At 41.1% G+C, this 23,951-nt stretch overlaps 1 protein-coding gene across 1 annotated transcript; it reads left to right on the forward strand.

Moving 5' to 3' along the window:
- The first annotated feature begins 800 nt into the window (after nucleotides 1-800).
- LOC143862726 (polyphenol oxidase, chloroplastic-like) lies at nucleotides 801-4,869 on the forward strand. The gene is made up of 2 exons (XM_077373808.1): nucleotides 801-1,409; nucleotides 3,464-4,869. The coding sequence occupies exons 1-2, from the start codon at nucleotides 852-854 to the stop codon at nucleotides 4,676-4,678; spliced, it is 1,773 nt and encodes a 590-aa protein (XP_077229923.1). The 5' UTR covers nucleotides 801-851; the 3' UTR covers nucleotides 4,679-4,869.
- Nucleotides 4,870-23,951: the final 19,082 nt, after the last annotated feature.

The following is a 23,951-nucleotide window of genomic DNA, read 5'->3' on the forward strand; positions in this document are numbered from 1 at the left end:
TGGCCCCCCTTTTTATGGTTGGCCTACACGTGGCACATGTGATATTTAATCTGATCTACTATAACACGCCCCCTCATGTGTGGCCCCCTTTTTTTAGGGTTGGTCTACTAGACAAGGCACATGTGACCCACTTTTGGGTTGCCCATTAGTTGTGAATTTTTAATATCAAGGAGTTTTAAACCTGTGACCTTTGCTCTGATGCAATGTGAAGCAACAAATTTACTCCAAAAGCTTTAGCTGTTAGAGTTGGTGTTATTTAATCTTTTGTACGGTTAACAACTAATTGCTAAAAACCCTAAGGGCCCGTTTGGATACGTCATATTTTGTATTTGGATTTGAAATTGAGTTTTGAATACAAAATGAATAGATCCGGCAGCTTATGTTGAGAGAGACAGAGAGGGAAAGGGGCTACTTCTTACCGGAGGATAAAGGTTGAGGAGCAAAGAGGGTGAAGGAAACTGCCAGATATGTGGATTTCTAATTATTTATTTCCACAGCATATTTGGAAATCTGATTTAAAGTATGATTTTTTTCACTGTCACTAGCTAATTTGGAAATCAAAGGATTTGATCCCGATCCAAATTACAACACAGAAACGGACTACAAATGTGAGAAATCCAAATCAAAATCTTCTCCGCATCCAAATGAGCCCTAAATCCCCTGTTTTTCTCCCACTACAGACTTGCATTAAACACGTGCAACACCCCCACCCCAGTTGCTCTGTCTCCCGCCTCCTTTCGAGTTATACCCACCACATTTTTTACAAACAGGCTTGATATTTACAACACTCTTCCTCTATTTATACGGCTTCAAATACCCTAAACATTCAAAAGATAAAAAGAAACGCCACAATGCCTCTCTCTACTATAATCTCCTCCACATATCCCTCTGTCTTCTCCACAAAGATAAACCCCCTCTCCCTCTCAAAAAACCCTCCACAATCCACCACCTACCTTCCCTCTTGCATTCGTAGTGGGAGAGACGAACCCTCAAACAAAGTCAACAAACCCATTACAAAGTCTTCAAAGCCAGACAAATCTCTTAATAATCTAGACAGAAGAGATGTTCTCTTAGGGTTGGGAGGTCTGTATGGTGCGACCCTCGGCCGAGCCGAGGCTGCACCGATCACACCGCCGGACTTCACCACCTGCAAGACTGCAACTGATGATGGCCCTCCCACCTACTGTTGCCCTCCCAACACTGACAAAATCAAGCAATTCGTGTTCCCATCTTCGTCTTCCACGATGCGTCAACGAAAGGCGGCACACCTTGTTACTAAGGATATGGAGTATGTGGAGAAATATAACAAGGCCGTGAGCCTCATGAAGCAGCTCCCAGATTCAGACCCACGAAATTTCACGCAACAAGCCAACGTTCATTGTGCCTACTGCGATGGTGCTTATACTCAGGTTTTATTAAAAAAAGGAATTTTAGTGTGTCCTACTTTTGATTCATCTCAAAGCCTTGCTTTGACTCTCTTATTGCCCATAATTTATGCTAACCATCTAATCACATCTCATCCCAAAAGCCAATAATGCCTGCTTTCTTTGGTCGACCATGTTAAAATTATGGGATTTGTTTGCTAGGCAATTTCGGGCTGATTTTTCCACTTTTCAGCATATTTTTTTATCTTATTCTGCTCTCTCATGCAAAAGTCAGCCATTGAAAGGCATCTCTGCGAAATTCCCTAGCAAATCCATAAAATTATGTGGGATTTGCTAGGGCAGAAGGCATTTCCAAGACTGTGAGAGCAGCCACACTAGGCTCACTTTTCAGCATACTTTGTCTTCATTCACAAGGTGGCTGCTCTCACATGCAACAGCCCATCCGTGAAATGCCTCATGTGGTGGACGCTAGCAAATCCGAAATTATTTATACGCGACTAGTCAAATTCAAGGCCTCGTATAGTCATTAGGAGGAGAAATGACTAATTAACAAAAAAATAACTAATAGCTGTAAAAAAAACAAAGTAATTAACAAAAGGAAGTCTATACTTCACCCTTTTCTTCCTTGGGCCACCCCTCTAGTGTATTTATGACCAAGGTTTTTAAATTTCGACCAAAATTTCGGATTTCGGTCAACCCTGAACCGAAATTGGGTAAACTCGAAATGTTACAAAATTTCGACCGAGAAAATCTCCAAAAAAAATTGCATTTTATTCTTTATTTAATACTTTACCGAAATTTCGGTAATTTCGTTCGAAATTTTGTACGAGTTAAAATATTATTTTATTTGATTTCGTTAAGTTGAGATTTTCGGTTTCGGTCAACCATACCCCAAAACCGAAATTGGGTAAACTCGAAACGTTACAAAATTTAGACCGAAACTTTGAAATTTCGGTCGAAATTTTGTTTTCCTTGAAATTTCAGTTCGAAATTTAAGGAAAATCTCCAAAAAATATGGACTTTATTTTTTATTTAATATTTTCCCAAAGTTTCAGCCAAAATTACCCAAATTTCGGCAATTTCGTTCGAAAATTTGTACGAGATAAAATATTATTTTATTTGATTTTGTTAGAAATTTGAAACCACGTTTTTTTTTTTTTTTGGTTTGAAACCATGTTTATGTCACTCATTTTACACTACAATGAGGTGGGCCTCGAAGAAAAGGGGGCGAATATATCATTTCCCTTAAATAAGTGTAAGACAAAATTAGTAGTGCCATTATCAAAATATAGTACTGCGTATATCAGTTTTCTTTACGATATTGAAAATCTTAAAGTAGATTTGAGGAATAGATATGACAATAATAAGACTTGCCATTTGTCATCAGTATATCAATATCTAGTACCAGATTTTTCAGTAGGCCGATGATTCAGTTTTCAATCACTGCTATATTATAATTTCTAACTTTTTTCTAAAACAACAATTCTTGGCGACTGATGTTGGCACTACCATGTTTTGATAATGGGCCGAACTCACCTTGTATTTTATTGTTTAACCAGCTGTCAAAAGCTATTACAATTCCCGTTATCAAAACACTGTAGTGACAATATCCATGTTCTAATTTTTACTAAAAATAAAATAAAATCGATCTATGAAGATTGAGGGATGCTAAACTCACAAGAGCCCTTGTAGAAACCTTCCACAAGGGCTGCACTATTGGGTCCACGTCATTTGCTTATACGGTTACGGTGCCATTATAAATGCACTTAGGATGGCGTGGATCCAATAGTGCAGCCAGCATCCCTCATGAAGATTCAACTAACTTGGATTATTACATTATTTCGAAATGATATCAGTACAACCATAGTCTGATATTTTTGCTAACCCAGTTTGTGTTTTTGTAATTAAAGAGCTATCAAAAGGTTATTATGTTTCCAAAAAAGCTCTCACGAGCCAATTAAAGAAGTAAAGACAGCTAGGTTTGTGTAAATATCAAAATATGGTTGTACTGGTAACATTTCCCCATTTCCATTAACATTTTCTAAGTTGGTGTAACCATCTTGTTTTTGGAATCACAGGACGGATACACAGTCGAGCTCCAGGTCCACGCCTCATGGCTCTTCTTTCCTTGGCATCGCTGGTACTTGTACTTCTATGAACGGATCCTTGCAAAATTAATCGACGATGAAACTTTCGCTCTCCCTTTCTGGAATTGGGATTCAGCCCAAGGAATGACCATTCCTCACATGTTCGTTGACAAGACGTCTGCACTCTACAACAGTCTTCGTGATGCCAGTCACCAGCCACCTACGATAATCGATCTTGGTTCAAGCACCACGAGTTATTCAACTGATCAAGAACTTATTCATAGTAATTACGCTACCATGTATAAACAAGTTGTACAAAAGGCAACACCTTCCCTCTTTTTTGGTGCAGCATATAGTGCCGGGAGTACAGCGGAACCGGGAGCTGGTTCAGTTGAAAATGTTCCGCATAATATAGTACACAAATGGACTGGAGATCCAAATTCACCTAATGGACAAGACATGGGGATCCTCTACTCTGCTGCCCGTGACCCGGTTTTCTTCGCTCATCACGGTAACGTGGATCGGCTTTGGACAATATGGAAGACCTTACCAGGGAAGAATCGAAAAGATTTCACCGATACTGATTACTTAGATGCATCATTTTTGTTCTATGATGAGAATGCTGAATTGGTTCAAGTGAAGGTCTCTGATGCACTCGATCCTTCGAAATTGAGGTATGGTTACCAAGAGGTTGAAATCCTATGGAAGACTAAGCCTACCACCACTACTACTGCTACTACTACTAGTATGCTCCCAACCAAGAAAGCGTTAGCGGAAACCTCGAAGAAGAAGGCGGGCGAGTTTGGGAGCAACCCACGCCAACTGGGCTCCATCATTAGGGCCACTGTTAAGAGGCCTAAGAAGTCTAGGAGTAAGGTGGAAAAAGAGAATGAGGAAGAGATTTTGGTTGTGAATCTTGAGCTTAGTAGGGATGAGTTTGTGAAATTTGATGTTTACATCAATGTTGAGGGTGAGAAATTTGGTGGGCCAGCATCTAGTAACTTTATTGGGAGCTCGGTGCATCTTCCCCATTCTAATGTTATGAAAAACATGAAAGTGAACACACTGCTTAGATTGCCATTGAATGAAGCTTTGGAAGATCTTGGAGCCGAGGGAGATGATGATGTAGAGGTGATTATAGTTCCCAAAGCGGGAAAGGGGGAAAAGATAACTATTAAAGGGATTAAGATCGAGATTGGTGTATGAAGAAACCACGTGTTAGAGAGTATGAGTAGGCTAATATTAGGTGGGAGATATTGCCTTTGCACCCCCCTGATGAATAAGGGAAAGACGTGTGTGTGATGTGTCTTTAGTTAACAGTCTGTATTTGAATAGTTGCTGTTTTCTGTTTCCCTATGAATAAGAGAAACCACCTGTTAGGTTGGTTTATGCCTACATTTGTAATGGAATATGCAATGCGTCTTTCTTTATCTCTTAAATTTGTAATAGATTACGCAATGCGTCTCTCTCTCTCTCTCAATTACCCATGAGATGCATTTAGGGCTGGCAATTTAACCCGGAAAAACAGGGATCAGCTCCACCCCGCTCCGCACGGGGCGGGGATTCCCTGATTTAGGGGGAACGGGGACAAAAAAAATTCCCCGTAGCAGGGAAGGGGCCGGCCGGGACGGGGATGATTTTACCTCCTCCCTGCCCGCCCCGCCCCGGTTCAATACTTGTACATTGCTGTCCTTGCATTATAAAAAACAACTAATTTAAAATTTAAATTCTAAATCTTCCCTCGTGATTCTAATTTCTAATCGATTGGGCTCTAAGAGTAAATTAAAAGTCTAAAACGAGGGAATCCCGAACCGGGGATATGGCGGGGATTTTGTCCCCGTAGGCTGCGGGGCGGGACGGGGATTAGATATTCCCTGTGGGGAGGGGATGAGGATGCGTATCTTGATAAGGACTCAAAGTTTGCCCAACAGTTTACTCGTATCCATTGTAACTAAAAATTCCATGAAATATGGGACTAATTTCTTGTATATATACATTGGTTAGAAATTGATGGGGTATAAAAACAACAGCCTATTAGCTGTCGACACGTGGCCCGAGGATGGCCCACCGCAGACCCTGCGTCAGCAGGGTAGTTTGGTAATTACCGCAGAGTAGGTGAATTCGAACCTATAGTTGGCCGACACCTGTCCTGGGGCAATAACTCCCCAACTACCACGAGTTTCCCTCTATAAAAGGGCTTCCAAAGCTCATAAACATGGGTAATAACCTCTCACCCACCACTCTTAAAAACTAGCTTTGCACTCCTGCTCATACTGACTTGAGTGTCGAAGGGCCTGTCCGGAGTAACACTCCGGGTTGGTCTTCTGACCTCGTTTGCTCCTTATGCAGGACTCAACTCCTTATCTCCTTCACTTCTGCTCCTCGGGTCCTTCAGCTCAGTTTTTACGTCACTGCCATATCTGTTACCGATTTTAGGCCTAACAGATTGGCGTCATCCGTGGGACCATGAACTAAAAGCTGTTCAGATCCCATATAAACAAAATGGCAGGACGTACGAACGCTCGGATACCAACCGCATGGACTACTCGAGCCGTGCCACCCTGTAGGACCCGGAGTGAGCGAATCACCTCACAGGTGGTTGCTCCTTCTGCCACAGCCGAGTTGAGCCCAGCTCATTCAGGACACCTCGATCTCGCACCCACTCTGGGTCAAGTGCAAGCTCTTTTTCAGCAGATGACGGCTCTCGTCGGTCAGTACCAACAACTACTCCAAGCGCCTCCCCAACACCCTTCAGAAGCTCCACGACCTGTACAGGAAAGGTCGCGCGCTCGCAGAGGAGAGTCAGCACGCCACCATGAAGACCGGACTCACCACTCCACGAGACAAGTTCAACACTCCAGAGCCCGACACGCCCACACAGAACCTCACCGCCGCCGGAGATCGCGGTCCCGCTCTGCACGAAAGCATCGAGCCCAGGAAGAGCACGGGTGAGGGATAGCTCTTAAAGCGATTGTGCCCGACAAAACCCAGTCCGGCCCAAGCCGGACTGGATATGACGTGTCTCACTATACGACAAAAACCAGTCCGGCTTGGGCCGGACTGGATATGACGCGTCTCGCTACACGACAAAAACCAGTCCGGCCCAAGCCGGACTGGATATGACGTGTCTCGCTACACAACAAAACCCAGTCCGGCTCAAGCTGGACTGGATATGACACGTCTCGCTACACGACAAAAACCAGTTCGGCCCAAGCCAGACTGGATATGACGCGTCTCGCTATACGACAAAAACCAGTCCGGCCCAAGCCGGACTGGATATGACGCGTCTCGCTACACGACAAAACCCAGTACGACCCAAGCCGGACTGGATATGACGCCTCTCGCTACGCGACAAAAACCAGTCTGGCCCAAGCCGGACAGACAAAATTCCGGACTGACTCACAGGCCGGACTAACGAAGCTTCCGGACTGATTCCTAGGCCGGACTGACAAATTTCCGGACTGATTCCCAGGCCGGACAGACGAAATTTCCGGACTGATTCCCAGCCCGAACAAATAGAATTTCCGGACTGATTCCCAGCCCGGACAGACTCCCACCGAACAGAGATGTAACTCACCACACTTCCCCAAATCACCACAATGACTTGGAGAACTGGGGGCAATTGATGGGGTATAAAAACAGCAGCCTATTAGCTGTCGACACGTGGTCCGAGGATGGCCCACCGCAGACCCCGCGTCAGCAGGGGTAGTTTGGTAATTACCGCAGAGTAGGTGAATTCGAACCTATAGCTGGCCGACACCTGTCCTGGGGCAATAACTCCCCAACTACCCCATGTTTCCCTCTATAAAAGGGCTTCTAAAGCTCATAAACAAGGGTAATAACCTCTCACCCACCACTCTTAAAAACTAGCTCTGCACTCCTGCTCATACTGACTTGAGTGTCGAAGGGCCTGTCCGGAGTAACACTCCGGGTTGGTCTTCTGACCTCGTTTGCTCCTTGTGCAGGACTCAACTCCTTATCTCCTTCACTTCTGCTCCTCGGGTCCTCCAGCTCAGTTCTTACGTCACTGCCATATCTGTTACCGATTTTAGGCCTAACAGGAATGAAAAGAAAGCACACTTTCTACAAATCACTCAAAGAGATGTCCGCAATTACTTCGGTCATGATGATATGAGCAAGATCCGAATGAAAATGATGATGCAAATGGTACTGTCAAGAACCCAAGGAACAACAACAATTTTCACTACTTGTGATAACAAAGGAGAGAAATATCTTGAAAAGTTGAAGCAAAAGCAGAGGGGACAAGTAATAATAAAATGCTAAGTGAAATGTGAAAAGAGAAATCATAATGGATCAATAGAAATTAGAGATGTGGACAAGAAAGCTTTTTTCTTCTATTTTAGTAGGTGGCCTTTTAATGATTATCTTTTGTTTTTGGGTCCTAAAATTTTTTCACCCCCTTGCCGTACGCATTCGCCCCCCCCCCCATTTTAACGTGATTTGACGTCAAAAAGCATTAAAGTTGCCAACTGTTCGCGTTATGAGAGAGGGGGGGGGGGGGGGGGCGGGGTGCTTACTGCAAGATCATCTCCCCACTGACTTTGTGAAAACCTATGAACAATAAGCAAAGAAATTACTAATTCCCAGATTTTCTATCTTTTTTTTTTTCTTCTGAATAGCAATGAATCAAATTAACGAAGAGAGAAAGACCGAGAATACCCAAATTATCCAAAAGATCAATACAAAAACTGGAATAAGAGAATAATAGACAAGAAACAACAAAATCCCAAGCACATTAAACGGAAGGAAGTCAAAAAATTCCAACTCCACCCTAGATGCACCCTCCCTTGCTAGCCGATCGGCCTCGATATTGGATGATCTTCTCACATCATGAGATGAGATTGACGATTCCTCAACCCAATCCGAGATCTCGTCAACCCATCTTGCAAATCTCCAAGGATGAGGCACGCATCCCACTGTTTAAAAATGCGGATGTGAAGCGGAAGGCGGCTAAGAAAAATTCTCGGCGACTCGGCGCGGATGCGGTTGATGCAGTCATAACTCAGGAAAGTCAAAGGAGTTTATTGACTTTTTAGGGCAAAATGTGAAATGCGGATGTGGTGCAACTCAGAACACGGCAGCCAAATCTCGTTTTCTGAAAACAACGGTTTAGAAAGCGAGAATCCAAAGAAGGATAGGTGCAGAGACTCAATGGAAGTTGTTCTAACAAATGGGGTTGACTACATTGGTAGAGGAATCATTCTATCAAAACTCCAGAATGGATGACCTTATTTAAGTACATAGACGTACTTAAATATCAAATGATTAATCACGACCTGAACCCGAATTTTTTTATTATGGCAAAAAGGAGTTGACTCGAGCGAGTTCCTTGTCGAGTCAAGAGTTTTTAAACAGTGGGCTGCATCCCTTCAACTATCTAACCACGTTTAAGGAATCACCTTCCACAATCACCTTATTGCGAATGTTGTGATCCATCAACGACCTAACTCCTCGATGCGCCGCTCTCATTTTTGCCTCGTTGGAGTCGGCTATCCCGATTGCACCCGAGAACTCCCTTTCTGTTGTTATTTATTCTATGATTTAATATTCCATTCAATACTTTTTAAACGAGTAGAACGGAGTGTATAGGTGTGGAATCCTCGATGGCTAATCATTTGTTTCCTAGGTTTTAAGTGGATGTCTTTTCTATTTTATTGTATGATGCCAGGCTTTCTCTACAGAGTACAATCTGTAGGTAAAAACTATATCCCGACCGAGAAATTAACACCCATAGAGGTATGGTGTATTTCCCTACAGATTAAAAAGACCAGCTCATCTTTTTGAAGTCCACGTCTTCTCTCTTTCTATAGCTCCTTGCTTCTTTTGCTACATTTTCTTTCCAAGACCACGATAATAGGAGAGATGTAATAGGGAATCGCCCCAACCCATTTGTAATGGAATCACTCTAACTGTACCTTTTGTGGAAGGATATTATTGAAAATCTAACTCATCCGGTTTATAGCAAAATTACCCAATGTCACAATAGAGAAATCAATCAACTCATACGACGTAACATTCAACTCTAAAATATAGCAAGATACTTGTACAAAATTAAGTTTTTCAAACAAATCTATTTTGAGCCTCATTCTCATTGATATTTATAAGAGGAGTGGTATGGTGAAGGGTGCCATTAATAAACCGGCTATAGTTGGGCAGACAGGTTAGTCATGGCTAGATAAATTGAAGGTTACCTATTCCTCCTCCAGTTATGGTATACTTACACAGATGCCGTCGGTCTTCCATGGCTCGGGAGCTTTAAAAAGGCAGACAGGTTAGTCCGAGTGTGAACACTAATCTCCATCATTAGAGCTAATATTAGGGAGGGTACGAATTCTAGGTGTATGGAAGTGAAATAGAAAGTGTGTAAAGAGGAAAAAGTGGAAGAGTTTGTAGGAGGTATGTATTTGTGAAGTTTGATGTTTATATCAATGTGATAATGAAAATTTTGGAAGCTTTGTGGATGCACTCTCAGTCAGGCAACATTGTCTTAGGTTGGGGAAAATGTAGCGATGAGTTTGTTTCCCAGTACAATACCTTTGGAAGAGATAGGCAAGATGGACTTGGAGGGCAATTTTCGGCTCATGAAGAAGTCACTAATGGGTGAGAAATATATAAATAAGGTAAGGTTACGAACATCTTCTTATTAGTACAATGTCGTACAAGGTAGTACATTTTTTTGTTTACTTGGCTGGTACTACTGCCTAGGGCATGTTGGGACCCTAGAATCTTATTTTCTATGAAGCATTTTTCTAGGAAAATATCATTTTTATAAGTGCAAGATCTAGGCCGTTCAGCTGCTGTGTCATCGTGGAAGCCCAAACAACACAGAGATTAGAAGAACCAAAGTCAACCATGGCATATTCAAGAGAAGACGATGTCTCTCAATCCAGAGAGGGAAAAAAATAATATCACCCATAAATGAAATAACTTCTCCAAATACTCTCTAATCACATAATAAAAACTTCTGTTTGTAAAGGGCAGTACACTTTACTTCTCCAAATATTCATAATAAATCCTTGTAGGGCCCACCCATGTTTTTCAAAATGAACTATACGGCCCACACCATAGGATGATCTAAACTGTCCATTTGATGGGCTCGATCATAAATAGGTTATGTCCTAAAAAATCATTTCCATAAGGTGATCCTTGCCCTCCGATCTAAAGAGAAACTGCATATTATGGAAACCTCTATAGATCGGAGGGTTGCGATCATCCTTGGAAATGATTTCGGAGGCACAACTTATTCACATAGTGGCCCATCAATGGACAGCTTGGATCATCCTATGGTGTGGGCCGTACACTTCATTTTGAAAAATATGGGTGGGGCCTACAATTGGGCTTAATGTTACTAGGCCCCAAAATCAGCTCTGATGATCCTAACCCTTTGATCTATAGATAAACTACTTCATATAGAAATCTCTATGGATTGAAGAGTTAAGATCATCAAATGGAGATGATTTTCATCGTACGGCGTATTTACGTTGGAACTTACCAATTGAATGGTTTATATATTTGTTCAAATTGGAACAAGGTGGACCCCAATTTGTTTTTAAAAGAATACGTGCACTTCCATATATATTCCGATATAGAGATGATTTTGGAAAAGGTCTTTTTTACTCGGCCAATCAAGGTATTTTTCAAAATGAACTGTACGAACTACACCATAGGATGATCCAAACCATCCATCTGATGGGCCACAATGTAAATAGGTTGAGCCCCCAAAATCATTTCCACAATATTCATAGTGTTTAAACGATGTATATGGAAAAATAAGCCATTCCAAATAAACCAGTAAAACTTCATCAATTTAGCATATTATATTCTATTTCAATGCAATTCTATTTTGTAATAAACTGAAGGATAATGATATCTTAACTCTCTTATTCAATGATCAGGATCTGTTTCACATAAAAAGTAATTAAAATGTGCTGTCTTTCCGTCCTTCACAGTGTCCATGACGAATCATTACTTTGGCTTATTTCTATTTTTGGCCTTTGCATTCAACTACATCCACTTGCCATTTTTGACTTTTGCCTTCCCACCGACCATGATGGGAAATAAGGCAACTTTCCCAACAATCTCCACCTTCAGCTTATTTCCCAGCCATCTGAAGATTTTTCGTTAATGTCGCCACCGGTCCGCTATCGCCACAAACCACCACTGGCCTTCTAAAGTACCAGCTACACACACCCTCGAATCACCTTGGTTCTGACTCCTCCCGATTCGATCAACACGGCCAATGCACATGTGTAGCTGCTAACCCGTTGACTCACCTAGTCAACCTTGAAGAGAGATCTCGATCCATCCTCCCCAACGCAGGTACTGTCACCTTCCCACCATCGTCTGCAACCTGAAAACATGTCTCTGCAACATGTACTACCCCTTTTTCTACTTGCAACCGATCCCTTTCCATCTCTTTTCAAAAGGGGTATCCACCATGCTTTGATATTGACACACTCATTTTGCCTTTTTCTCACTCTTGATGCAAAATAAAGGCTGATATCCGCACACCGCTATTTAATGAAGGCACTAACCTAACTATCTTTTCTTCTCTAATTGATTTATAGATTGATGCCGTGTAAGCCCAAGGGTCTACTCTCCAATCTTGTTTTGATGATTCTAAACATAATTGATTGTGTTTTTTAATACTAATCAATTTGCTTTGAAGTGTTGTGTTTAAGATATGATTGATCATTAAAGAAATCAACACACAACATGGTCATGCTTGAAGATGTACCCAACAAGAGTCAAAGGAGCTAAGTGGAGCTCACATCATCACTCAAGCAAGCATACAAAAATGGAAGATCAATTGAAGACCAAAGCTAAAGAGGAATTGAAGGTTGCATAGGTATCATTGTACATCCCTTATCTTTAGATTTTCAAGTCAAGGCAAAACGTTTTCAAAATGTTTTTCAAAATTGTTTTCACACAACACTTAAAGAACTTCAACGGTTTAGTGAATGATTATGTGGTGGACCAACATATTGGGACCCTCATAAACATTCCATAATTATCATAGGAGTTGAGTTCCAAAAGCCAAAAATCAAACAAGAAATAAAATCTCAAAATATACAGATTTTTAGGCTTCTCGGAACTCCAAGAGTTCTCTTGGAACTCCGAGAAATGGTCCAGTAGCTTCTGGCCATTTTCTCGGAACTCCGAGAAATGGTCCAGTAGAATATTTTGTTCTTCTGGCCGTTTTCTCGGAATTCCGAGAATGGTTCTCGGAACTCCGAGAACCTCGCGACAAGTAAGAATATAGCCGTTGGGATTTGAATTAATTTGTGAAATTTGATATTTCCACCCCCAAACGGTCATATTCTCTTGAGAGATTATAAATACAACATCTAGAGGATTTTTTCCTCCCTCTTGATCATTTTGAAAACATACTTGAGCATCAAAGAAAACTTGCAATCTATTTGTGCTTGATATTTTGTTTTCTTCCCAAACTTGCCTTGCACTTGCAAATTTCTTGAGTTGGGATACTTAGAGCTTTCACTTGCAACTACCATCATTGAAGAGCAATCAAGGATCTACAAAGAGCATCAAGCTTTCAAGAAGAAGCCAAGCTATTCAATCTTCACTTCTTGTATAGGTGGCTAGGGCATTCCTTTTTTAATTCCCTAGAGAGCAACCGCTTAGAACTCGGCGGAGAAGGAGAGTCTTTGTAAAGGTATAAGGGCATCCTCATTTAATGTCCCTTGGAAGTGTAACCGCCTCGGAGCCGGGCATCGTGGAGGTCTCCAATAGTGGAAATCCTTAAGGACGATCTTAAGAAGAGTGGAGTAGGGCTTTGCCCGAACCACTATACATCGGTGTGTTCTTTCTTGTCTTGCACTTTCATTATTGTTTTTGGTTTGGCATTTCATTTTGCTTTCAATTATATTTGCACTAACCAAATATTTAATTAAGTGAAGAAAAATTCCAATTAGGGTTTATAGGTAATTTTCAAAAGGGCTAATTTAGTGTTAAAATCAATTCACCCCCCCCCCTCTTGAATATTTCATGCCGACACTCTCTTGCTCCGATAATGCACCACCTTTCAATTTCCACAGTTTATCATCCTTTTCTTTTCGTCTTAGAAAATAACCATAACACACCCAAGCTTTGATATTGACACCAACTCATCTGCCATTACTTGCCTAATTCTCACTGTACTCGAGGATTCGAGTAGTAGGATGCTACCATCACAGCTCAGGGTACTTTGAATTTTTGCAATTTAAAAGAAAATGAGTACGAAAACCGGGGCTTCTTCTTCCAGAGTACAAACAGGATTCTGGAGTTTCTTGAACTACAACAATGCTCAATAAGCTTCATAACAGGGAATTTTTCGGATTTTTCAGGACTCATATTTCAGGAGCTTTATTCGATTTTGGGGATTTTGGTTCAATTTTGGGGAATTAGGGTCCGGTCAAAATGGGGTGTCTACACTCCTCCTTCCCATTCCCTCTCTCGAACGTAACTAAGTGTGGGCTATATGTTTTTTCAAGATTTAGTAAACTCCCATAAGACTTTCCCATTTATTCACACCATGCTAAATTTTAGGGGCCCACTTGATGAACACTTCCAGCCACTACGGTGGACCCTATGAATTACAAGATTTTGGGATGCTTTTATCTCCCCATTTAATCGTAAACTCCCATAAGGGCTTTCCCATTTATTCTAAGTAGGGGTGTAACTTGGGTCGGGCTCAACCCGAACATGACAGGTTCAACCCGAGTTTTGCTCTGGTTGAGTTGCCATTTCCTCGGGTTGGGTTGGCTTAGTGTTGGGAAGAGCCAACCTGATTTAATTTTGGGTTGGGTTAGGGTTGAGGACTTGGCAACCCGGCCCGAACCGGACCTCCGTCCTCTATTTTTATTTGATTTTCTTTAGGTTATTGTATTTTTTCCGTTTGGCCCAAGGTGAACCAGAACCCAATTTCGGGTTAGATTGGTTGGGTTAGGGTTGAGAGATTTAGAGGCGGGTTGGGTTAGGGTTGGCCTCAACCCGATCCAACCTGACCCGAGGTGCACCCCTAATTCCAAGGCTCTCTCACTATCTCTTTCAATCACACCTCCGGTCATAATATGACTCCCGCTCTTTCTCTCCCCCCTCCCTCTCCCTCTCCTCCTCTCGTATCTTTTCCTCTGTTTCTAACTACAGATCTTTTTTCCATGCAAATCGTCTTGTACCCCAGCCCAAGCCATAGCTAGCCGCAGCATCAGATTGTCGCTCAGGTGCACTAGGAAAGAAAGAAAATCAGCTAGATAGGGGGATAGAGGAACATGCATTTGCTATCATCTTTAACTCTATCAACTTAATTTCTTGGCATTTCTTTTCAAATGAAAATAATTTTCCAACCCGTGCATCGCACGGTTGGTCCCACTAGTGTCCAAATAAACCAGTAAAACTTCATCAGTTTAGGATATAATATTCTATTTCAATGTAATTCTATTTTGTAATAAACTGAAGGATAATGATATCTAAACTCTCTTCTTCAATGATCAGATCTGTTTCTCATAAAAAGTATTTAAACTCTTGACATTGTGTTTAAGATGTGAAGTCTTTCCCTGTCCTTCACAGTGTCCATGATGAATCATTAGTTTTTTTCATTTTACTAGTAGATATGAAAGGGGAGGCCGACAAATAATACTAATTTAAAACCATGTTAAAATATTATAATTTCTACGTCCCATGATAAATTATGCAATAAAAGCACATCTATCATTCATTCAATATGACCACTAACGTTCAAAATCAACCCCTCCTCCTTCCCATTCCCTCTCTATATATTCGGCTACACATATCCCCAAACTTTCCCAAGATGCCTCTCAACGCCACAGTGCCTCTCTCTACTCTAATCTCCACCACCACCACCAACCCATCTATCTTCTCGCCCATTCAAAGAGCCCTCCACCCTCCACCACCTATCATCCCTCTTGCATTCGCAGTAGAAGAGATGGCGAGCCCTTGAACTAACCCCTCACTAAGTCTTTAAAGCCAGAGAAATCACTTATTAATCTAGACAGAAGAGATGTGCTCCTAGGGTTGCTGGGTGGTCTATATGGTGCGACCCTTGGCTCGGCCGTGGCTGCACGAAGATGCTCGACCCTCAGACCCGCATAATTCATTGCGCCTACTGCCCCTGTGTTTATACAATTTTACCACTTGCCATTTGTCATCATTAGATCAGGATCTGGCATCACATTTTTCAATATAGGCCCATCCCTCACTTTTCAATTACAAATATATTCTAATTTACTTATGTTCTAAGATAATAATTTTTGGCTACTGATATTGGCACTACCATGTTTCGATAATGGGCCAAACTCACTCACTTTTTTTTATTGTTTAACGAGCTGTCAAAAGCTATTACAGTTCCCAAAAAGCTCCCAGCAGCAGATTAAAAATAAATAAAATACAAGGTGATAGTTTGGCCCGCTATCAAAACATGGTAGTGACAACTGACAATATCTGTAGCCTAGTTTTTACCATTAAATAAAATTGATCTATCAACATTCAACTAATTAATTTGGATTATTTCATATTTCTAGGGAAATGATATCAGCAGAACCATTCTTTAACAATTCCAAAAACCCATCTTGTCTTTTATGAGAAATTATATGATGCCCGACAAAATAAAGGGCGGAGAGAGACGAACCCCCCTCTCCCTTGATTTTTAATCCAAAGGAAAGCACCGTTTTTTACTTTTGCTTGGTTAAAAAACCAAGGCAGCAGGTTTTGTCTCCTTCGGCCCTTTACATTTTGATGGTCGGGCATCATTTAATATCTCGTCTTTTATTATTTAAAGAGCGGTCAAAGATTGAAAGGAAAAGACGAGCTGAGTTAGGGAAATTATTAAAGCATGGTTGTGCTGATATCATTTCCCTATTTTTATTAACATTTTCTAAGTTGGTGTACCTTCTTCTTTTTTTTCCAAATCGCAGGTTCGATCCTCGGACGAGATTCAGGTCCACTTCTCATGGCTCTTCTTTTTCTGGCATCGCTCGTACTTGTACTTCTATGAACGGATCCTTGGAAAATTAATGAAAGATGAAACTTTCGCTCTCGCTTTTTGGGATTGGGATACGCGGGCCGGAATGAGCATTCCTATCATGTACGTTAACCGACTGGAAATCTATGACAAATATCGCAATGACAAGCACCAGCCACTAGGGGTGGACATGGTTCCGGTTCAACCCGAAGAACCGAACCGATCTATTTGGTTCGGTTCCAAATTTAAATGGTTCGGTTCCGGTTCAGATGTTTGGGAACCGATTGCAGTTGGTTCGGTTCTGGGTTTGGGTTCTTGGAACCTAGAACCGAGAGTGATGACACCCCTAACGGATAAAATCACCCTCCTCCCCATAACGGTTCCGTGAGAATGGTTTACTTATGCTTGATGAAGATATGTCAAACCCTTAAGCACCTTCATAGAAATAGAAACATGCTTCCTCAAATAAATGGGAAAGAAATTATCTCCACAGTATGATAAATGAGCCCATGCATTCAAGGGCGGAGCCACATATAGCGTGAGGGGCCCATGCCCCCCCCCCCCCCCCCCCAATGACTTGCAAAGTTCCTTTTATAAGTAGAACAAAATAAAAAAGGTTTTTACCTGCATTCCTGGACGCCGCTAAAAGCAGAAAGTGATATACCGGCATTCATGAACGCCAGTAATGATAAGCGGCCCCCCAAAATGCAGTCTAAATTAGTCTGCCCCCCCCCCCCCCCCCCCCCCCCCCCGCTATCAAAACATGGTAGTGACAACTGACAATATCTGTAGCCTAGTTTTTACCATTAAATAAAATTGATCTATCAACATTCAACTAATTAATTTGGATTATTTCATATTTCTAGGGAAATGATATCAGCAGAACCATTCTTTAACAATTCCAAAAACCCATCTTGTCTTTTATGAGAAATTATATGATGCCCGACAAAATAAAGGGCGGAGAGAGACGAACCCCCCTCTCCCTTGATTTTTAATCCAAAGGAAAGCACCGTTTTTTACTTTTCCTTGGTTAAAAAACCAAGGCAGCAGGTTTTGTCTCCTTCGGCCCTTTACATTTTGATGGTCGGGCATCATTTAATATCTCGTCTTTTATTATTTAAAGAGCGGTCAAAGATTGAAAGGAAAAGACGAGCTGAGTTAGGGAAATTATTAAAGCATGGTTGTGCTGATATCATTTCCCTATTTTTATTAACATTTTCTAAGTTGGTGTACCTTCTTTTTTTTTTCCAAATCGCAGGTTCGATCCTCGGACGAGATTCAGGTCCACTTCTCATGGCTCTTCTTTCTCTGGCATCGCTCGTACTTGTACTTCTATGAACGGATCCTTGGAAAATTAATGAAAGATGAAACTTTCGCTCTCGCTTTTTGGGATTGGGATACGCGGGCCGGAATGAGCATTCCTATCATGTACGTTAACCGACTGGAAATCTATGACAAATATCGCAATGACAAGCACCAGCCACTAGGGGTGGACATGGTTCCGGTTCAACCCGAAGAACCGAACCGATCTATTTGGTTCGGTTCCAAATTTAAATGGTTCGGTTCCGGTTCAGATGTTTGGGAACCGATTGCAGTTGGTTCGGTTCTGGGTTTGGGTTCTTGGAACCTAGAACCGAGAGTGATGACACCCCTAACGGATAAAATCACCCTCCTCCCCATAACGGTTCCGTGAGAATGGTTTACTTATGCTTGATGAAGATATGTCAAACCCTTAAGCACCTTCATAGAAATAGAAACATGCTTCCTCAAATAAATGGGAAAGAAATTATCTCCACAGTATGATAAATGAGCCCATGCATTCAAGGGCGGAGCCACATATAGCGTGAGGGGCCCATGCCCCCCCCCCCCCAATGACTTGCAAAGTTCCTTTTATAAGTAGAACAAAATAAAAAAGGTTTTTACCTGCATTCCTGGACGCCGCTAAAAGCAGAAAGTGATATACCGGCATTCATGAACGCCAGTAATGATAAGCGGCCCCCCAAAATGCAGTCTAAATTAGTCTGCCCCCCCACCCCACCCCCCCCCCCCCCCCAAGTGTAAATTCCTGGCTTCACCCCTACGTGCATTCCATTCATTCATCCAATAAATGGAAATTTTTTTTTATAAAATAAAGGTTGCGTGAACCGAACCGAACTGAACCGTTCAGGTTCGGTTCGGGTTCGGTTCCAAAAATAAGTGGTTCGGTTCTGGTTCCAAATTCTGGGAACCGATTGATTATGGTTCTGTTCTAGGTCTACCCCAGAACCGAACCGAACCATGTCCACCCCTACCAGCCACCTTCGATATTCGATTTTTCTAAGACGGCGAAAACAATAGAGATGTGACTAATGCTAAAATTATTGATGATAATCTCTATATCATCATGTATACAAATGCTGTGGTTAAAACTTATATCCAAGTCCGGTTTAGTACATATCATCTCCTTTCGGAGTAAAGCCCTCATTCATTGTCACATAGACAAGCATTGAGGCGAATGAATTGTAACTTTTTAGCTTCCTTGCAGAGAATTTCATATTATGGAAAAAATTTATTTTTTTAATGGGCAATTATGGAAATTTTCATAACTATTACAGTCAAGAAAACTTCGGTTAAATACATCCATTTCTTGGCCCAGATTACTCGAAACACAGATAAAATGTCTTTGTTAGAAACAATCAAAAGGAATATCCGTGCATGTGTAATAAAAAAGGAAATAAGTGTTTTCCAGACCAAAAAAAGGGCGATGGAGGAGATAGACTTATTTTCTAACATTTAGTATTATCTTATAATTTATATAAAATGTTGGCAGTGGGGATATAAAATATAAGAGCTCTAACTGTATACTGGTGCACTCATTGGACCATTTCACCGAAGTGCATTTTTAATGGCACAAAGAATATATCTGTAAATACCCACCCCCACCCTCCAAAAAAAAAATAACAAAAAAAAAAAAAAACTAAAATTCATTTTTCCCTTTGGGGGAGGGGCGTTTTTGTCCCTCTTGTGTTTTATTTAATTAGGGCTTCTCCAAGAAAGCCTGTAAATACATCTCTTGGGAGTTAATTAAAACCCTAAACACGTTTTCTACAGCCCTAAGAGAAGATTTTCGTTTGGAAAAAGAAGATAACAAAGTTTTAGAATTAGAGAGTGAAGCTATTTATAGATTTATGTTATTAGAAACCCTAAAACAAGAATTCTGTAACCTTAAAAAGATGAGAGTGAATGTTTGATTTCGTTTAAGATGGCCTTAGGACTGATCTAGGGTTCCTTAGGATTCGTTTTGTTATGGAATCCCTAACGAGCCCAAGATCGGATCGTTTTGGTTTTTAGAAAAGTTTATCTTGAAAGGTTAAACCTAAAAGTTTAGATTATTTTTACAATAATTATATGTCGATTCGAGTGTGAAATTAGATTAGATGGATTCATCTCGTCTATACGAATCAAACGGATCCTAACACGAGTGAATCAGAGCTAAAACGAGAGAGTTATGGTCCCTAGTAGTTTTGGTAAAATCGGGGACGAATCTGGAGTTATCGCAGGAATTCAAAGAGTTTTTATATGGTGCCTGACCGTCAAGTACCGTCAAAACGGTACCACCCTTGATATTTGATCCAACAGCAGCACACTTTTTAAGATGTTGCTTTTGTATATGAAAACTTACAGTTTTGAAAGTTTAAAGTTTAAATTGGAGTCCAGTCAAAGAGGGTTCTAACGGTTTGGATTGGAGCTAATGGTTGGATTTAGATTAAATTTAATCTCTTAGGAGTTGGGGCTTTAAAGTTTGGGTCACTTAATGAAGATTACAAGATAAAGGCGTACCAACCTGTTCTGGCAAGCTTCGTTTGAATGGCGAGATGCAAGGTCGACGTGCGGCAATGGAGGGATCCCTTTGGGCTGTCCTAGCAATTATCAAGTTTAGTTGCGGCGTTTTGCAGTTAAAATGAGCAGTGGTGAGATTAGTGACCGGCAGCGAGGATTTTTATTTTTGTTTTTTATATATCAATGCTTGTACTGTAAACTGTCACAAGGCTTTGGCAAGTATGACTATAGACCGTAAAATTGTTCTTTATGAGATCTGAATATCCAACTTGGGGATAGAGAATCAGTACAAATTTTAGCAGAATTCGCATATGTTGGACATTAGTTATGTAAGATATTTTCAAAGACCTTAGTGTCCTAAGTTCAACAGGTGACTAAATATTGAAGCAATCTAAAGTAATAGTGAAACAACAGAGAGTAGAGACTACTTATGTAACAATTATGAGGTCTTAATAGTGTATGATTCTAGTGATGCAAAGTAAATGCTCTAGAATTTGTGAAGTATGAGATCAGTGATAAACTTCAGACAAGTCTATGGTTAAACTGTTAAAGATATAAGCCAAATGAGGTAATTTGGATATAAAGACTTATTACAAGTGAAGGTTTAAATCTGATGATTATAGTCAAGAAAGCAAGTGGATAATCTGCACTTGGCACCAAAACAGTCTACACTTTATTAGTGCTGAACTGATATGAAATATGGGTTTTGCAATGAATAAAATCTCGAGCAACATAGAACTGAATAGCTAATTTATATGTAAGTCTATTGGAGGTAAAATCTGGCAAGCCTTGACAGAATGTTACCCTAAAATAATATTTGATTTCAAAAAATGAAACAAGTCATAGACACACGAATTAATTTAGATAAAGCTTTGTGTGAGGCTTTGCTCTTGTGAATTTCGTGCTTTCGAGGGTTGGGAGATGTTAGGTCTAAAATTGGTAACAGGTTATGGTAGGGCCGGAAGGGCTGATCTGACACGCCACGGCCGAAGGGCTAGTGTAGTCCTGCGCTGCACAAGGGCACAGACAAGAAGACAAAGGGTCAGAGGACCAACCCGGAGTGGTGCTCCGAACGGGCGCTTCGACACTCAAGTCAGTATGAGCAGGAGTGCAGAGCAATGTCAGAGCAAAAGCTTAGGGTTTTGATTTTCAGATCCCTCACCTTAGCACAAGTGAAGGCTATTTATAGTGGTTCTGAGCCACCTGTCCAGGACAGGTGGTGGCCCCTGTATGGACCAGGTCTCATACCTAGGAGGGGCAGGTGGAAGTCCCTGATTGGTCCATGTGTCATACCTAGCAGGGACAGGTGTTGGCTTTGCAGTGGGCCTGTGGACCCCGATATGAGATAGGCGGCGAGGGAACGGGTCCCTAGCACCCTCTGGATCATCCACGTGTGTGGAGAGCTCTACCAGGGAACTCTCGAAACGGATGCCACCCTCATAGCATAGCACGAGTGGCGATGTAAAAACAAAGAGATATGTCTTGATCCGGAACCGAGGTTCGAAACCGAGACATACCTAAAATAAACTCAGAGTCGCCATCCATGGATATACCATGGAACCCTAAAATCAAATCCTCTGTGCAATGGATAACCAGAAATATATATGGGTTCGTGCCTGGTTACGAATGGGGAAGGTCTGAGAGCACCCCCAATTCGTCCGAGTGCAAGCATTTGGTCTCTTATGCCATTTATTATTAACTCCAAAGAAGTTTGGGTAAAAATCAAGTGAAATGGGAACAATCCTCAGGAGTCGTCTACCTAAGCATGCATTTCCTGAGGATAAAAATAATAAACACATATAAAATAAAATGAAAGAATGTGTCACCTAAGCATAGCTAGGTTATGAGTGACATGCCTAATGGGTGTCTAAGTTCTGATGTGCAAACACATGCAAGCTATAGCTAAAAGTATAGGATCAGTACGAGAAAGTAAGAAAACACATCAAAATATGTAATAACAACACAATAAATCCTAAGACTCTAAAACATTAGCCCGAGTCCTCGGATGATCTGGTATTCATCCAAAGAAGCCTACGTATCTCCGCCTCCACGAGAATCAAGGCAACGTAGTTCTTCGCGCCTATTCTAAGCTAGGATGCCTAAGACACCTAGCCCTCTATCCTAGACTCGATCTAAAAGACCGGACCAATTATTAAAGTTTATTATACGATTATTTAAATTCCAGTGAATTATGGATTTTAGGACACCCTATATGCCATAACTAAATGCAGATTAGCCCTAGGCTAATGCAGGTGATTCCTACAACCTATGTGTAACTAGGCTGTATTTCCTAAGGAAAACCAAAGGTGGACTAGCGTATCCTACTCTAGTCATCACTCGGCGATGTGGATCGCCGACTGACCGGATGGAGGCGCTCCTATAACTCTAGGACAGACCCCTAACTCTAAAACAAGCACACAGCAAACAAACAATCAAACAACCTATCAAAAGAAAAACCCTAACTCTAAAACTCTCTATCTAGGAGAAACTCCTAACTCTAGAGGAAGATCTTTTGAAAACAAGATTTTAAAGGTTTTTGAAGAAGGTTTAAAACATTTATTTACAAAAAAGTTTGGCTGGACTTGGGATGTAAATCCCAAGCTGCACTACGTACCTCGGAAGAGGATCAAGCCAACGTAGTTCGAAACGAACTCTCCTAATTGCTACCTCTAAAACATTCAACACTTTAGATTTTTGATATTTTTTAATGTTTTTGATGTTTTTAAAGTTTTTCCAATATTTTTGAGTTTCAAATTTCTAATGTTTTTGGGTTTTAAAGTTTTTCAAATGTTTTTGGATTTCAAATTTCTGATGTTTTTAGATTTTTAATTTATGATTTCACCCTTTTGGTCAAAGACCTAAGGGAACACACAAAGCAAAACCCTAGGGCTAAACCCTAAGGCAAACAGGGGAAACCCCTAAACCAAGCAAGCTAACTATCAAAGATGACAAAAGGATCTAAAACCCAGAAGGTAAAGCTCCAATGAGACTGGGCAAGTCTCCAACAAACAAGAGTAACGACAACACTAAGGAGAAGCTCCTAAAAACAACTATAGAAAAAAGGGGAAATGAGTCAAAGACTCTCTAATACTGCTATCTAAAGGACGAGTGAGTCAAAGACTCTCTGAAAGAAAAGGAATATGAGTCAAAGACTCTAACAATACCTACTAAAAGGATAAATGAGTCAAGGACTCTCTAAAAGAAATGGAAACACGAGTCAAAGACTCCACTAATACCAACTAAAGGATAGATGAGTCAAAGACTCTCTAAAAGAAAAGGAAACACGAGTCAAAGACTCCACTAACACCAACTAAAGGATAGATGAGTCAAAGACTCTCTAAAAGAAAAGGAACAAGAATTTGCACATTAGGCAGAGGTAAAACACCCAGCCGGGCCGGACAGCTACCTAGCCCTAGGGTGCAACAAATGTGCAACCCAATACCCATAAGGGTAGGGGTATGAAGCCAAGCCGAGTAGGGTGTTCTTCTAAAACCAAACGAAGCACAAAGAGGAGAACTAGCGAGAGAATGAGACCGGGCGGGTCTCCTAAACACACACAAAGATGGGCTCCAAGTAACCTTATCATTGCCCTTGCAAGGGGTAAGCAAGGCTAAGACAACTAATTGACCAAATTGGTCTCTAATTAACAGAGGAACAAATCGA

Source organism: Tasmannia lanceolata, unplaced genomic scaffold (genome assembly GCF_043159265.1).
Source record: "Tasmannia lanceolata isolate RefF3 unplaced genomic scaffold, GAP_Taslan_0.1 ptg000037l, whole genome shotgun sequence".
In the NCBI taxonomy this organism is placed as follows: domain Eukaryota; kingdom Viridiplantae; phylum Streptophyta; class Magnoliopsida; order Canellales; family Winteraceae; genus Tasmannia; species Tasmannia lanceolata.

Coding starts and splice junctions, on each gene's coding strand:
- LOC143862726 (XM_077373808.1), top strand. CDS start 852: ATGCCTCTCTCTACTATAATCTCCTCCACATATCCCTCTGTCTTCTCC. Junction 1,410..3,463: donor GCGATGGTGCTTATACTCAG/GTTTTATTAAAA, acceptor TTGGAATCACAG/GACGGATACACAGTCGAGCT.